Source organism: Zonotrichia leucophrys, unplaced genomic scaffold (genome assembly GCF_028769735.1).
Source record: "Zonotrichia leucophrys gambelii isolate GWCS_2022_RI unplaced genomic scaffold, RI_Zleu_2.0 Scaffold_48_389894, whole genome shotgun sequence".
NCBI classification, from domain to species: domain Eukaryota; kingdom Metazoa; phylum Chordata; class Aves; order Passeriformes; family Passerellidae; genus Zonotrichia; species Zonotrichia leucophrys.
Genome location: NW_026992253.1, coordinates 118,166 through 132,967, shown reverse-complemented (window position 1 = coordinate 132,967; position 14,802 = coordinate 118,166). Strand labels below are relative to the sequence as shown.

At 63.2% G+C, this 14,802-nt stretch overlaps 2 protein-coding genes across 4 annotated transcripts; both read left to right on the top strand.

Moving 5' to 3' along the window:
* Positions 1 to 2,850: 2,850 nt before the first annotated feature.
* HOOK2 (hook microtubule tethering protein 2) lies at positions 2,851 to 9,007 on the top strand. 3 transcript variants are annotated; one of them, XM_064737286.1, is made up of 21 exons: positions 2,851 to 2,968; positions 3,659 to 3,744; positions 3,855 to 3,927; positions 4,392 to 4,442; positions 4,567 to 4,699; positions 4,800 to 4,867; positions 5,135 to 5,197; positions 5,305 to 5,361; positions 5,580 to 5,728; positions 5,798 to 5,938; positions 6,371 to 6,572; positions 6,667 to 6,777; positions 6,865 to 6,952; positions 7,102 to 7,171; positions 7,273 to 7,341; positions 7,445 to 7,502; positions 7,637 to 7,668; positions 7,748 to 7,801; positions 8,030 to 8,177; positions 8,293 to 8,364; positions 8,451 to 9,007. In XM_064737286.1, the coding sequence occupies exons 1-21, from the start codon at positions 2,927 to 2,929 to the stop codon at positions 8,598 to 8,600; spliced, it is 1,917 nt and encodes a 638-aa protein (XP_064593356.1). In that variant the 5' UTR covers positions 2,851 to 2,926; the 3' UTR covers positions 8,601 to 9,007. The 3 variants fall into 3 exon arrangements, with proteins under 3 accessions (XP_064593356.1, XP_064593355.1, XP_064593354.1); XM_064737285.1 differs by having other exon boundaries at positions 5,278 to 5,361; positions 7,748 to 7,800; positions 8,035 to 8,177; XM_064737284.1 differs by having other exon boundaries at positions 5,278 to 5,361.
* Positions 9,008 to 10,153: 1,146 nt separating this feature from the next.
* CDC37 (cell division cycle 37, HSP90 cochaperone) lies at positions 10,154 to 14,362 on the top strand. Its single transcript, XM_064737331.1, has 8 exons — positions 10,154 to 10,328; positions 11,123 to 11,404; positions 11,753 to 11,858; positions 12,155 to 12,270; positions 12,706 to 12,828; positions 13,163 to 13,345; positions 13,693 to 13,764; positions 13,890 to 14,362. Exons 1-8 carry the CDS (start codon positions 10,227 to 10,229, stop codon positions 14,055 to 14,057), a joined length of 1,152 nt encoding a protein of 383 aa, XP_064593401.1. The 5' UTR covers positions 10,154 to 10,226; the 3' UTR covers positions 14,058 to 14,362.
* Positions 14,363 to 14,802: the final 440 nt, after the last annotated feature.

Here is a 14,802-nt window from a genome sequence, read left to right as displayed (position 1 = left end):
CCCATCCGTCCACCTCAGGCTCCGTTCCCGCCGTTCCCGAGGGTCCTGCCCCGGGCGTGGGTGGGGGGATCCTGCCGGTCCGTTAACCCCAGCCCGGGGGTCTCCCATCCTCGGGGGTCGTTTCGGGGGTCCGCAGCCCCTCCAGGTCCACGTTGGGGGGAGTCTCTGGTGCAGCCCCCCCTCTCTGAGCCGGCGGGGGCCGCGTCCATGGGGGTCCCACGCAGCATCCCGGTACCGCCCTGTCCATGGGGGTCCCACGGAGCATCCCCGCCGCTCCGTGTCCCCGCCGCTCGGTGCCCAGCCGGGATCGGGGCTCGCCCCCCGGGGAAGGATCCAGCGCTGCCCCGGAGCTCCCCTCGGTGCCGGTGCCGGTTCTAGAAGCCGAGCGCGGCCCCGGGGGGCAGCGGGCACCCCGAGCCCGCGTGGTCCCGCACGGAGCCGCGGAGCCGCCGCACCTGGGCCCGCAGCACGGCCGCCGTGTCCGCCAGCTCGGCGTTCTGCGCCCGCAGCCCCCGCACCCGCTGCTCCAGCCGCGCGATCCGCTCCAGCTTCCGCCGCCGGCACCGGCTCGCCGCCAGCCGGTTCCGCAGCCTCCGCCGCTCCGCCTGCAGCCGCTCCGGGGAATCCGCGCCCGGCTCCGCCGCCGCCTCCGCCGCCTCCGCTCCGGGGACCCCCGGGAAGGGTCCCCCCATCCCCGCCGCCGTTGTCGTGCTCAGCGCCGGCGGCTCCGGGAGCGCCACGTTGGGCGGCCCCGGTTGGTGCAGCTCGTCCAGCGCTTGGGCGAAGCTGCCGGTGAAAGCGTCGCGCTCGCCGGTACCGGGGTAGAAGAAGCCGCCGGTAGCGGCGCCGCTGCCGAAGAAGGCGCCGTCGGGGCACGGCGCCGGTTTGAGCGCGCGAAAGGGCTCCTGCGGGGGGCCCTGCGGCAGCGGCCCCGGTAAGGAGCCGTAGTCGGGCTCGGCGCGGCAGAAGCCGCCCGGGAAGGGCGCGGGGCGGTAGAACGGCGGCTCCATCCGGGAGCGGCGAGACTCGAACCCGCGGCCCCGCGCGGCACCCGCGGCTTTATGGGCGCGCGCGGCGGAAACGCGCCGCCATTGGCTCGGGAGGCGGAGGACACGCCCAGTCCTGCGTGGACACGCCTATTCCAGCATAGACACGCCTCCATCGGAAAAGGGGCGGGGCCTGGGAGCATTTGGGGGGGCACAGATGGGAAAAGGGGGGGACAGGTGAGCAAAGGGGGGGGCAAGTGTGCACGGGGGCCAGGTGAGAGCAAGGAGAGGTCAGGTGAGGTCAAACGAAGGGGTAGGTGAGCAGGAGGGGGCTCAGGTGTGAAAAGCAGGTGGAGCGCGCAAAGGGGGACAGGTGAGCGCCACGGGTGGGGGGCAGGTGGGTGCCAGGGGCGCAGGTGGGTGCCAGGGGTCACGTGCCCGGCCATCCACACCTGTGTCACCTCCTGAGCTCTACCTGTGCCCTCGGGTCCCCTCTGTGTCTCCATGTGAGTCACATGAGGCACCCCAGGACCCTCCAAAGCCACTCCAGGACCCTCCAAAACCACTCCAGGATCCCCAAAACCACCCCAGAATCCCCAAAATCGCCCCAGGATCCCCAAAGCCACCCCAAAACGTCCCTGGGACCCCCAGGGGCTGCAGCCAGGGGTGGGGGACCATGCCCAGGTGTGTCCCCAGCGTGTCCCAGCCCTGCGTGTGCAAGGGTAGGGACAGGGGGGCCCCCGGGACTTCCCGGGGGGGACAGGCCCCTCCTCCCCTCTCCCCCCCGGATTTGAGGGGATTTTAGGGGATTTTGGGGCCGGGTTTTCCCTCCCGACTTCTCCTTCCCTGTGACTCAGGGCTGGCCCCGCCGTGACCTCCCGGTGTCACCCCCAAAGTGACCCCCGGGGGGAGGGACAGGGGTCCGGGGAGGCGCTGGGGGGTTTGGGGGGGCTCTGGGGAGGGGTCTCGCTCCCAAAGAGGCCTCGGGGGGTCCCCCCATCCTCCCTACAGGGACTTTCAGGGCCCCCAACGGCCCCAACCGCCACCGGGGTTTCGGGCTGGGGGGGCCCGGATGTCCGGGGGGGCGGGGGAGGGCTCAGGGCCAAACTGGGAGCACTGGGAGGGCCCAGGGTCATACTGGGAGCACTGGGATGCCCTCAGAGCATACTGGGAGCACTGGGAGGGCGCTGGAGTCACCTGGGGAGCTTCATCTATCTGGGGGACTGGAGGTTCCAGATACAAATGGGAGCACTGGGATGCCCCCTAGACCAAACTGGGATGAGCGCAGAGCCATACTGGGAGCACTGGGATGCCCCCCAAGACTATAATGGGAGCACGGGAGGAGTTCCAGCACCTTACTGGGAGCACTGGGATGCCCCCACAGCCATACTGGGAGTACTGGGGGTGTCCCCACAGCCATACTGGGAGCACTGGGATGCTCTCAGACCATGCTGGGAGCACCGGGGGGGGGTCCGGCCGCCGAGGCCGGCGGGTTCAGCGCTGACGCAGCGCGGGCGCGGCCGGCGCCGCTGCCCCGCGGCGAGAACGGCCCGGTTTGACCCCGGCGGGCCGGCGGGGCCTGGCGGGGCCCGGCGGGCGCGGCCGCGGGGGCGGCAGGACGCGGCCCTGACTCACCGGGGGCCGCTCTGGCCGCCACTCTGTGGCCTTGGAGGACCCCGCTCCTGCCGCGCGGGCCGTGTCCGCCAGGGGGGGCAGCGCGCGGTGTAGCCGCTCTGCCCCCCGTCTCTATGGTCCAGCAGGAAAGCGGAAAGGGCGTGACCGGAAATGGGCAAAGAGGCCGCTCTAGGTGCGACTCTATGGCCCCGGAGGCCGCGGCGGGTGTGGCGGGCGGGGAGGGGGCGGGGCCAGGTGCGGCCGCTCCGGGCGCGGCTCGGTGCCCCTGGAGGACCGGCCCGCTGTCCCTGGAGGACCGGCCGGACATGGCGGCGGGGCGGGACGCGTGCGGGGCGCTGCTCACCTGGGTAAGGGGGGCCGGGACTCCCCCGGGACCCCCCGGTTCAAGTGGGACCCCCCGTTCTCGGGGATCGGCCCCGGGACCCTCCCCGGGACCCCCGGGCGGTTCCTGCGGCTTCGGGAGCTTCGGTGGCTCCGGGGCACCTGTGACCCCACCATGGCCCCTCTGACCTCTCCGGGACACCCGTGAGCCCCCTGGGACCCTCTGACCCCGCCATGGCCCCTGGGACCCCCCCTGGGACCCTCTGGCTCCACCATGACCTCCTGTCACCCCCTCAGGTCCCTGTGACCCCCAGGTCCTTGTGACCCTCCCTAGGACCCTCTGACCCCCCTGTGCCCCCTCCGGTCCCTGTCACCCCCCCCGGTGACCTTTGTCCCCCCCCGGGACGTGGCCGAGCCCTTGTGACCCCCCCGCCCTTTGTCCCTGTCCCGGCGCCCTTTGCCCCCCCAAATTCAGGGGGCGTTTTGGGGGAGGGGGATCTCCACCTCCCTCTGTACCCCCCCCTGTGGGTCTGGGGGGGTTTTGGGGTGCTCTGACCCCCCCTTGAGCAGCTGTTCGGGGCTTTTGAGGTGTCCCTGATCCCCGCCGGGGGGTGTCCGGGGGTTTTGGGGTGTCCCTGTTCCCCCCGGCGGAGTTTTTTGGGGTGTCCGTATTTTTGGGGTGTCGCTGACCCCCCCATTTTTTCCCCCCTCCCCAGCTGCAGACCTTTGACCCCCCCAGTCCGTGCACGGCCCCCCCAGACCTGGCCAGCGGGGTCACCCTGGCGCACGTCCTGCACCAGATGTGAGTGATGGATTGGGGGGGCACCCCGGGATTTGGGGGGGACACCTCGGGGGGTTTGGGGACCCCCCCGAGGGGCCCCCCAGGCTGATTTTGGGGTGTCCCTCCCCCAGTGACCCGTCGTGGTTCGATGAGCCGTGGCTGGGCCGGATCCGGGGGGACACCGAGAGCAGCGCCCGTGTCAAGGTGGGGGGGGCAGCGGGGTTTGGGGTGGGGAGGGCAGAATTTGGGGGTTGTGGTTGGGGGGGACAGAATTTGGGGTGGGAGGGGGTTTTGGGGGTGTCACAATGTGGGGTTCCTTTTGTGGGGGGTGCTGGTTTTGGGGAATTTTTTGGGGGGGCTGGGTTAGGGAGGGTTGGGTTTTGTGGGGCTGGTTTTGGGGAGGGATTTTGGGGAGCGCTGATTTGGGGGGGCTTTTTGAGAGGATTGATTTGGAGGAAGCTTTTGGGGAGCACTGATTTGGGTAGGATTGATTTGGGGGGGCCTTTTGGAGAACATTGATATTTTTGATGACAGCATTGGGGGTCCCCATTTGCAAGCCCCCTTTTGGGGTGTTCTTTGTGCAGATCCCATTTCGGGGTCCCCAGGGGCTGTGAGCACAATTTGGGGGGGTTTTTTGGGGGTGTTCCCACCTTGTGCCCCCTCCCCAGGTGAACAACCTGCGCCAGGTGCTGCAGAGCGTGCTGGAGTACTGGCAGGATGTGAGTCAGGGCTGGGGGGTCCCAGCTTTAAACCCCCCCAGTTTTGGGTCTGGGGGCTTCCCTGGGATTTTGGGGAGCCCCTGAGGGTGGGGAGGGGTCTCTGAGCCAGGACCCCTCCCCAAAGGTGCTGGGCCAGGCCGTGGGGGAGCAGCACGTGCCCGACGTGGGGGCGGCCGCCCGGCACGGGGACCCCGAGCAGCTGGGCAAACTGGTGAGACTGGTGCTGGGCTGCGCCGTCAGCTGCGAGCGCAGGGAAGGTGGGTACGGGGCTGGGGGGGCGCTGGGAACCCCAAAAACACCCCCAAAAAACACCCCCGACCCCCCAAAACACCCCCTGACCCCCCAAATCCCCCCCAGAGCACATCCAGCGCATCATGACGCTGGAGGAGTCGGTGCAGCACGAGGTGATGACGGCCATCCAGGAGGTGCGTGAGATTTGGGGGGCTCTGGGGGGATTTGGGGGTCCCTGAAGGTTTTGGGGGGGCCTGGGTGGTGTTGGGGGATCACTGGGGAGGTTTGGGGATGATTTCGAGTATTTGTCGGGGGGTCCTGCCTGTTGTGTTTGGGGGAGATTTGGGACCACAGCCCTTGGAGGGTCTCGGGGGAGTTTTGGGGACCCCCGGGGGTTTTTGGGTGTCCCGTAGCCCCCCCTGAGCCCCTCCCAAACCTCAATTTCTCCCTCCCTGTGGCAGCTCCTGGACCCGGAGCCGTCGGAGCCGATGGCGGCCGAGACCTACGGGAACTTCGACACTCAGGTGAGGTGGTGGCAGATTTTGGGGTGTTTGGGGGAATTTGGGGGCTCAGGGGGTGTCTGAGCCCCCCTGTGACCCCGCAGTCCCGCCGCTATTACTACCTGAGCCAGGAGCCCCCCGAGGAGGGGTCGGGGCAGGGGCAGCGCTGCCGGGAGCTGGAGCAGCAGGTGAGGCCTGGGGGCACCTGGGGGCACCTGGAATCACTTGGGGGCACCTGGGGGCACCCCAAATCCTGGGTGCCCCTAATTTTCACCTGAGGGTGAGCGGGAAGGGATTGTCTGCCAGCTCGTGTGAGCAGTGAGGGTCACACACCGGGGAGGGTCCCCCACACACCTGGGAGGGTCCCCCTCATCCCCCTGCCCCTCCCGCACACCTGGCCCCGCAGGTGGCCACCCTGCTGGAGGAGAAGGGCCACCTGGCCGCCGAGAACCGCGCCCTGCGCGAGCAGCTCGAGGCCGAGGGCGCCGGCGCCGCCGCCAAGAAGCTGCTGCGGCTGCAGACGCAGGTGGAGGAGCTGCAGGAGGAGAATTACAGGTGAGGCCTCGCCCCCCCGAGCCCCCCCCTCACCTGCAGCCTCACCTGAGCCCGGGGGTGTCGTTGCAGGCTGGAGAGCGGCCGGGAGGAGCTGCGGGCGCGCTGCTCGCGGCTGGAGCAGGAGGCGCGCGGGCTGCAGGCGCGGGCGCAGGAGCTCAGCGGGCTGGCGGGGGAGGCGCGGGCGCTGCGCGACGAGATGGACCTGCTCAGGTGAGCGGGGGGAGATGGGCACCTGCTCAGGTGAGTGGGGTGAGATGGGCACCTGCTCAGGTGAGCTGGGTACCTGCAAAGGTGAGCTGGGTACATGCCCAGGTAAACTGGCCACCTGCAAAGGTAAACTGGGCACCTGCTCAGGTGAGCCAGGGAGGCTCCAGGGAGGCCCCACCTCCCGCAGTGTCACTGTCACCATCCGGGCAGTGCCATCACCTGCCGGTGGCCGCGTGTTGTGGCTCAGGTGCAGCACGCCTGTGCTCAGGTGTTGTGGCAGAGCCCGGCACCTCACCATGCCTCTGTCCTGTGCCCAGGGTGTCGTCAGCACGCACAGGGCACGTGGAGGCGGCGATAGCCACGTACCGGGGCTCAGGTGCAGCTCACCTGTGCTCAGGTGTTGCAGGTGTACCTCACCCCTGTTCCTGTCCCCAGGGCATCGTCGGCCCGTGCCGGGCGCCTGGAGGCGGCGGTGGCCACGTACCGGGGCCGGGCGGCGGCGGCGGGCGAGCTGCGGCGCTGGGCGCGGGCGCTGGAGGAGCGGCACGCGGCGCAGGTGCGCAGGGCCGCACACCTGCAGCAGCAGCTGGGCCGCGCCCAGGCCGGCTGTGCGCAGCTGGAGGCCGCACGGAAGCAGGTGAGGGGCACGGACAGGTGGTGGCTGTGTGGCTGTGTCACCGTCGCCGGGGTGTCACCGTGCCCGGGGGTGTCACCGTGTCCCCTTGGCGCAGGTGGAGGAGCTGAGCGGGCAGCAGGCGGAGGCGGCGCTGAGGGCAGAGAAGTGGCACCTGGAGTTCCGGCACCTGCAGGAGCGATTCGAGGCCCTGAGCCAGGAGAAGGAGGTGGGGGAGGCTGGGGGGACACCTGGGGCACACCTGGGGCACACCTGGGGACACCTGGGGCGCACCTGAGCCCCCTGTGCCCCGCAGAGGCTGCTGGAGGAGCGGGACGCGCTGCGCGAGGCCAACGAGGAGCTGCGCTGTGCGCAGGTGCAGCAGAGCTACCTGAGCCGGGCAGGTGAGTGCTGGGGGGCACAGACCCCACCTGGAAGGTGACAGAACACCAGGGGGGCTTTGGGGGGCTCCAGGTGGTTTAGGTGGGCATGGCACAATTTTAGGGTGTCACCTGCTGTCCCCATGCCCAAAATCCATCTTTACCTGGCACAGGTGCAGGGCTGGAGGGGGGCCCAGCCCCTCCCCGGAATTTGGCAGCTGAGATCCTTCCTGCAGAGCTCAGGTGAGTCCATGGGGGTGCCCAAAAATGCAGGTGGGAATGGGGGGTCCCCAGTTCGTTGTGGGGTCCCCCACGAGCACCCCGGTGTCCCCCGTGCCCCACAGGGACACGGTGACGCGGCTGCGGCGCGAGAACCGACGGCTGCGGCTGCAGCGGGACCAGCTCCAGCACAGGTGGGGGAACCGAGGGGGCCGGGGGGTCCTCAGAAGACCCCTGAGACCCCCCCACAATCCCTAACGAGCCCCCTGATCCCTAACGAGCCCCCCACACCCACAGGCTGGAGGCCACAGGGGCAGCTGAGCCTCGGACAGCGCAGGGGAGGCCGCAGGAGGAGGTGAGGAGGGAACAGGGAGGCTTTGGGGGGGTCTCTGAACCCCAGTTCATTGTGTGGGGCTTGGGGAGGGTCTCAGTGTTTTGGGGGGTCAGGTTTTAGTGCTCCATCTTCACCTCTTTCTCAATTCCCCCCAGCTGGTGCTGCTGGAGGAGACCCCCGAGGACCTGTGAGTTTTTTGGGGGGTGGGGGGAATTTGGGGAGCCCTCCCAACATCCCCCACCTGTGACCACCCCCTGTCCCCCCAGGGATGAGCTGCCAGAGGGAGAGGAGGAGGAAGATCTGGAGCTCTCCAAAGCTGGTATGACGGGGTCTGGAGTGTGCATCAGTAGCTGGGGAGGGGTCAGCATGTGGGGAGTCCTGAGGGGGAAATTCTGGGGTACCCCAGATTGGGGTTTGTATAGGGGTCCTGTGGGGTGATGTCTGCAGGGAGGGGGCAGGAGATGAGCTGTGCCTCAGTTTCCCCATGAAGATCTGGGGAAGTTTGGGGGTCCTTCCTGGCTAACCTCTCTCTTTATTCCCACTATGGGATCAGGATTTAGAGGTTCCACGAGCTCGCCCCCCCGAAAACCCTCAGGACCCCTTGGGGACCCCCCTGGCACCCCCCCATTGGCCCCCGTGCTGCAGCTCCTCCGCAACCAGCTGCAGGAGAAGGATGCACTGATCCGGCACCTGGAGGTGAGGGGTTAATAATAATTAATAATTAATTAAGAAGTTAATAATAATTAACAATAACTTTGGAGGGGTTCCTGGGGGTCTCCATCCCCATCTGAACCCCCCTGAACACCCCCAGAACGATTGGGAGCGCAGCCGGGCGCAGCGGGAGCGCGAGGAGCGGCTGCTGGTCACCGCCTGGTACAACATGGTGAGAGCACAGGGACAGTGGGGACAGAGACCCCCAGGACCCCCCTGCCCAGGACCCCTATTAAATTAACCCTTGGTGTCCCTCAGGGCCTGGCGCTGCAGCAGCACGAGGGTGACGTGGCGATGGCGGCACGGGGCGGTGGCGGCGGCGCTCGCTCCTTCCTGGCCCAGCAGCGCTTGGCCACGGCGGCACGGCGGGCACGGGCCCCTCACGGCCGGGCCGCCTCCTCCAGCTGAGAGAGGGGACCCCAAAAACCCCACGGGGACACCCCAACAGCCCCATGGGGACACCCCAAAAACCCCACGGCAGGCACGGGCCCTTCACGGCCAGGCTGCCTCCTCCAGCTGAGAGGGGGAACCCCAAAAACCCCCCGGGGGACCCCAAACACCCCATGGTGGGCATGGGCCCCTCATGGCGGGGCCGCCTCCTCCAGCTCAGAGAGGACACCCCCAAAACACCCCAAACCCCCTCGCTCTGGGCTGGTCCCGTTTCAAACACTACAAACCTGAGCTCCCCACCTCATTTTGGGGGGCCTGGACTTTGCCCCCGTGTCTTTTGGGGGAATTTTAGCACTTCTATTTTTGTAGCTGATTTCGGGCGGGGGCTTGTGTGTGTCACCCCCATAAAATGTTCTAATAAAGACTCAGGAATCAGTGCTGGAGATTTATTATGGGGGGATATTGGGGGGCTGAGCTGTGGGTGGGGAGTTTTGGGTGTTTTAAACCACGGGGTTGGTGCTGGAGTGTGGCAGAGGTGGGTGGGGATGAGCGCCCTATAAATTACTTTAGTTTTGCCTTTTTCCCCTCAGATTTCCCCCTTTTCCCCTCAGATTTCCCCCTTTCTCCCCTCATTTTTCTCTCCATTTTCTCCCCTCACGTTTCCCGCCCTTTTACCCCCTCGCGTTTCCCTCCATTTTCCCCCCTCAAGTTTCCCGCCCTTTTCTCCCCTCACAATTCCCGCCTTTTTTCCCCTCACATTACCCGCCCTTTTTCCCATCATAGTTAAGGGAACTTCTTGAGTTAAACTCTTTAAAACAATGAAAAAAGGGTTTTCCCCCCTTAATTTAAACCTTAAAAATGGAAAAAGAGGTTCCCTCTATGTTAAGAGCCCTAAAATGATGGATAAAGGGGGTCTCCGCCCAAGATGAAACATAAAAATGGTGAAAAACATGGAGTTTCCCTCAATTTAAACCCTTGAAATGTAGGATTCTGCATCATGTTAATTTTTTTAATGGAATTCCCCCTCACTTTAACCTGCCAAAAGGCTTCCCGCTCCCTTTCCTGCTTTTGCCTCAAGAAACAGAATTTCTGGGGCTTTTTGACACCATTTTCCCTATAAAGTGTTTTAAAACAGAGAGCCGCTGTTGATGGAACTCTTAAAATGGCCCATAAATAGGCTACTTTCAATTTAAACCCTTTAAATCGACAGAAAACAGAGACTTCACCTCAATGTATCTATTTAAACAAGGAAAAAGTTGGATTTGCTGTCAACTATGCTTTAAAATAATAGAAAGTAGAGATTCCCAGTCAATTAAACCTCTTTAAATCACGGAAGAGGCAGACTTTTCCTCCAACTTAAACCCTTTAAACCGTTTAAAGGACTCTATTCCTTTAATTACTTCTCCTAAACCAGCGGGTAAAACGCTCCGATCGGACACGGCGCGTGTGTGAGGATTCGTGTCTCTTTAAATCCGCCGCCATCTTTGAACCGGCCGCGGCTTCACGCGCGCTGCGCGCATGCTTAGGAGTGGCGTTGCGGCGCCGGAAGTGCGTCATGCGCGGGCGGAAGCGCGTCAGGCGCGGGCGGAAGCGGCCGTGCCGTGCCGTGCCGGGCGGGTGGCGGAGGGTCGCGGCGGCCGCGCCATGGTGGATTACAGCGTGTGGGACCACATCGAGGTCTCCGACGATGAGGACGAGACTCACCCCAACATCGACACCGCGAGTCTCTTCCGATGGCGGCACCAGGTGCGGCTGGGCCGGCCCGCGGCGCTCCCCGGGCCTGGCCCGTTCCCATGGCGACCGGGCCCGGGATTACCGGGGGAGGCGGGCGGGGGGGTTCGGTTGTTGGTGGGACCCCCGTGGGGCGAGGGGCTCTGGGAACGGGAAAGGGGGGCGGGTGGTTCTCCTGTTCGCAGCTCCGGGGCCGCCGTGGGGCGGGGACTGCCCGCGTTCCGGTGGGATCGTACCGGGAGCGCTCTTGGGGTCTCCTCCGTCCCGGGGCACCCCGTTCCCTGTGCCCAGGACACCCCAAGTCCTGTCCCCCATCCCGGGGCATCCCGTTCCTGTACCTCCATCCCAGAAAACCCCATTCCCTGTGTCCCCATCCAGGACACCCGCCATCCATAACAAATTCACCCAAAATCCAGCCCAAAATTCACCCCAAATTCACCTCAAATTTCACTCCAAATCCACCCCAAAATGGTGACAAATCCACCCCAAAATTCACCCCAAATCCAGCCCAAAAATGAATTTGGGGTTCCTGTGTCCAGTTCACCCCATCCCTGTCCCCCATCCCAGTTCCTCCCATTCCCCCACCCAGGCTCTGCCCCTTCCCTTGGGAATCCCCTCATGGGGGTCTCCTCCCCCCAGACCCCTCCCTGTCCCCCAGCATGGGGCAGTGACCCCTCCAAAACCTCCCCCCAAATTTGGGGGGATCTGGGAACCAGCAGAACCCCAGAGCCACTCCCAAACCCCCTCCCCACCCCAAAACCCCCAGAAGTGCCAGAGTGGGGGGTCTGGAGCCGTGTGGGTGCCCCCAGGCCCGCGTGGAGCGCATGGAGCAGTTCCAGAAGGAGAAGGAGGAGCTGGATAAAGGCTGCCGCGAGTGCAAGCGCAAACTGGCCGAGTGCCTGAAGAAGATGAAGGAGCTGGAGCTGGCCGAGCCCGAGAGCGGCCGGGGCGAGATGGAGAAGCTCCAGGCCGAGGCCCAGCAGCTGAGGAATGAGGAGAAGAGCTGGGAGAGCAAGCTGGAGGAGCTGAGGAAGAAGGAGAAGAACATGCCCTGGAATGTGGACACGCTCAGCAAGGACGGATTCAGCAAGGTGGGGTTTGGGGTAAACACCACGAAAAACAACCACACATCTGTGAATAAGCCCCCAAAAAACTGACCTCAAATCTGTGAATAACGCCCCAAAAAACTGACTTCAAATCTGTGAATAAGCCCCCAAAAAACTGACCTCAAATCTGTGAAAACCCCCCCCAAAAATTAGCCCCAAATCTGTGAGGATATCCTCAAAAAACCGACCCCAAATCCATGAGGGGCCCCCCAAAAAACTGTCAGGAGCATCCCAAAAACCCAACCCCAAATCTGTGAAGATCTCCCCGAAAAACCGATCCCAAATCCGTGAGGTTTTCCTCCAAATCATTTCCTGTGTTCCTTTGGTCCCCAGAGCGTTTTCAACGTGAAGCCCGAGGAGAAGGAGGAGACGGAGGAGCAGAAGGAGAAGAAACACAAAACCTTCGTGGAGAGATACGAGAAGCAGATCAAACACTTTGGTGAGAGTTTGGGGGGGTTTGGGGAGCAGCTTTTTGGGGTTCCCCAGACTTGGTTACACCTCCTGTGCTGGGAGCAGCACAGAATCCTCTCACTCTTCTAAAAAATCAAGAATTTTGTGTGGTTTTCCCATTTTTCCCCCTGCTGAAGCAGAGTTTTGGGGGAGTTTAATTAAATTTCAGACTGAGGCACTCTCCCTCGTGCCCACCCTGTTCCTAACAAGGTTCAGAGTTGATTTTCTCATTAAGGACCCCCCTAACGAGGTTTTCTCATTAAAAATCCCCCCTGTGCTGCGCAGGGATGCTGAGGCGCTGGGATGACAGCCAGAAGTACCTGTCCGACAACCCTCACCTGGTCTGTGAGGAGACAGCCAACTACCTGGTCATCTGGTGCATCGACCTGGAGGTGGAGGAGGTGAGGCTCAAATTGGGCTAAAATCTCCCTTTTCCACGCTGGAATTGCCTTCTTGTCACCTCTCTGGATTTTAGCCCGTTTTTCCTGCCAGAAAAATGAGAGGTTTGGGAATTATAAAGTAGAAGAGATCTTTAAAATCAATCTGTAAAGGCACCCTCACCTTTTTTGGGAGAGGGATTCACCCCTGACCCCTCTCCTGCAGCTCCAGGGTTTACCTGGGGTGAGGAGCCCAAAAAAATTCAGAATCAGGGAATTTGGGATTAGTTTGGGATCAAAAAGCTCCTAAAGATCATCAAATCCAGCCCAGTCTCATCCTAATGCCCTTAACAGCTCCTGCAGGGATTCCCTGACCCAAATCCCCTTTCCTCACCCAGAAGGGTTTGATGGAGTGCGGATTTTGGGGATTTTAACCCAAAACGTGGGTTTTTTCCCCAGAAACACGCGCTGATGGAGCAGGTGGCCCACCAGACCATCGTCATGCAGTTCATCCTGGAGCTGGCCAAGAGCCTCAAGGTGGATCCCAGGGCCTGCTTCAGGCAGTTCTTCACCAAAATTAAGGTAAAAATTTAATAAAGGGGTGGATTTTCAGGGTGGATTTGGGGATGGATTTTGGGTTGATTTGGGGGTGGATTTGTGGTGAATTTAGCAGTGAATTTGAGTTGGATTTAAGGTGAATTTGGGGTGAATTTTTGAATGAATTCGGGGTGGATTAAGGATGGATTTGGGGTGAATTTTGGAGTGGATTTGGGGGTGGATTTGGGATGGATTTGGGAGTGGGTTTGAGGTAGTTTTGGAGTGAATTTTGAGGTGGATTTTGGTGAATTTTGGGTGAATTTGAGCTGCATTTGGGCTGGATTTGGGGCTGGACCCCCGTTTTTCCCCCTTTCCCCAGACAGCAGACCAGCAGTACCTGGAGGGCTTCACGGAGGAGCTGGAGGCGTTCAAGGAGCGCGTGCGGGGCCGGGCGCGGGCGCGCCTGGAGAAGGCTCTGCGCGAGTACGAGGAGGAGGAGCGCCAGAAGCGCCTGGGGCCCGGCGGGCTCGACCCTGTCGAGGTCTACGAGTCCCTGCCCGCCGTGAGTTTGGGGCTAAAATCCTCCGTTTGGGGCTAAATCCCCCGGTTTGGGGCATTTTGGGGCCGTGTGAGTTTAGGGCTAAATCCCCCGGTTTGGGGCGTTTCGGGAGCTCCCCCAAGTGCTCTGAGGGAGTTTTGGGGTTAAGTCCTGAGGTTTTGGATATTGCAGGTTTGGGGGATCCTGGTGGGGTTGGGTTGGTCCCAGTCAGTCCCAGTGTGAGTCTGGTTTTGAGGCTCGATCCCCCAGTTTTGGGTGGTTTGAGGTTTCCAGTCACTCCCAGCGTGATCCCAGTCACTCCCAGCACAATCCCAGTTGCTCCCAGTACTGACCAGTCCCTGGCCCTGCAGGAGCTGCAGAAATGCTTCGATGTCAAAGACGTTCAGATGCTGCAGGACACAATCAGCAAAATGGATCCAACCGTGAGTTTTTCACCCCAAAAATCCCTCGGGAGGGTCCAAATCCCTCAGGACGATCCCCAAACCCCTCGAGGATGTCCCCAAACCCCCCAGGCATGTCCCCAAGTCCCCCTTTCCCCCTTTCCCAGGAGGCCAAGTACCACATGCAGCGCTGCATCGACTCGGGGCTCTGGGTGCCCAACGCCAAGGGCGGGGACGGCGCCGAGCGCGGCGCGGGGGAGGCGGCGCCGCCCTACGAGGAGATCAAGAAGGAGAACGGAGGAGGAGGAGCCGAGCACGAGGAGGCCAAGCCCTGAGCGGGGCCACGCCCCTGGGAAAAAAGGCAGAAAAGGTCAAAAAAAACACGAAAAAAATACAAAAAACCAACTCGTCCCCGTCGGAAAAGCAGCAGAATCAGGCGGGGAGGGGTTGTGCTCCACCCCCCTCACCCTGCAGCCCCCTCCCCACTACCCTCACCCCCCCCCCAGCGCTTTTCACGCCGTAGAGACTTTTGGGGAAGGATTTTGGGAGGTTTGGGCCCCCCCCGGGTGGGTTTGGGTTGTCTGGGGGGGGGTCGGGGCCGCGGTGCCAGAGCGGAGAATAAAGAGATTGGAGAAGCTGAGCGTGGCCTGGGGGTCTGGGGGGGTCTGGGATGGTTTGGGGGGGCAGGGGGTGAACTGGAGCCACCCCGGGAAGGGCAGGGGGCTGTGACCCCCCCCAGCCTCTCCCCCATCCTGCCATGGGGGCTTTGGGGGATCCCCTGATGGGGTTTGGGCCACCCCAATAAAACACCCCAGTTAGGATCCCAGTGCAGCTGGTTTGGATCCAGGTGTGTCCATGTTTAAATCCAGCTGTGGCCCCCCTCAGCTGTGCCCCTTCCATCAACCCCCAGTCGGGATCTGTCCCACTCCCAGTTTGGGTCCAGTTGTGGTCGTGGTCCGGCTGTGCGATCCCCAATTTCAGATCCAGCTGTTCCCAATTCTGGATCCAGATGTTCCTCTCAGGCCCCGCCCCCTGCATCTGTTTGGCCACGCCTCTTTACTACGCATCGTTGGCCTCTCC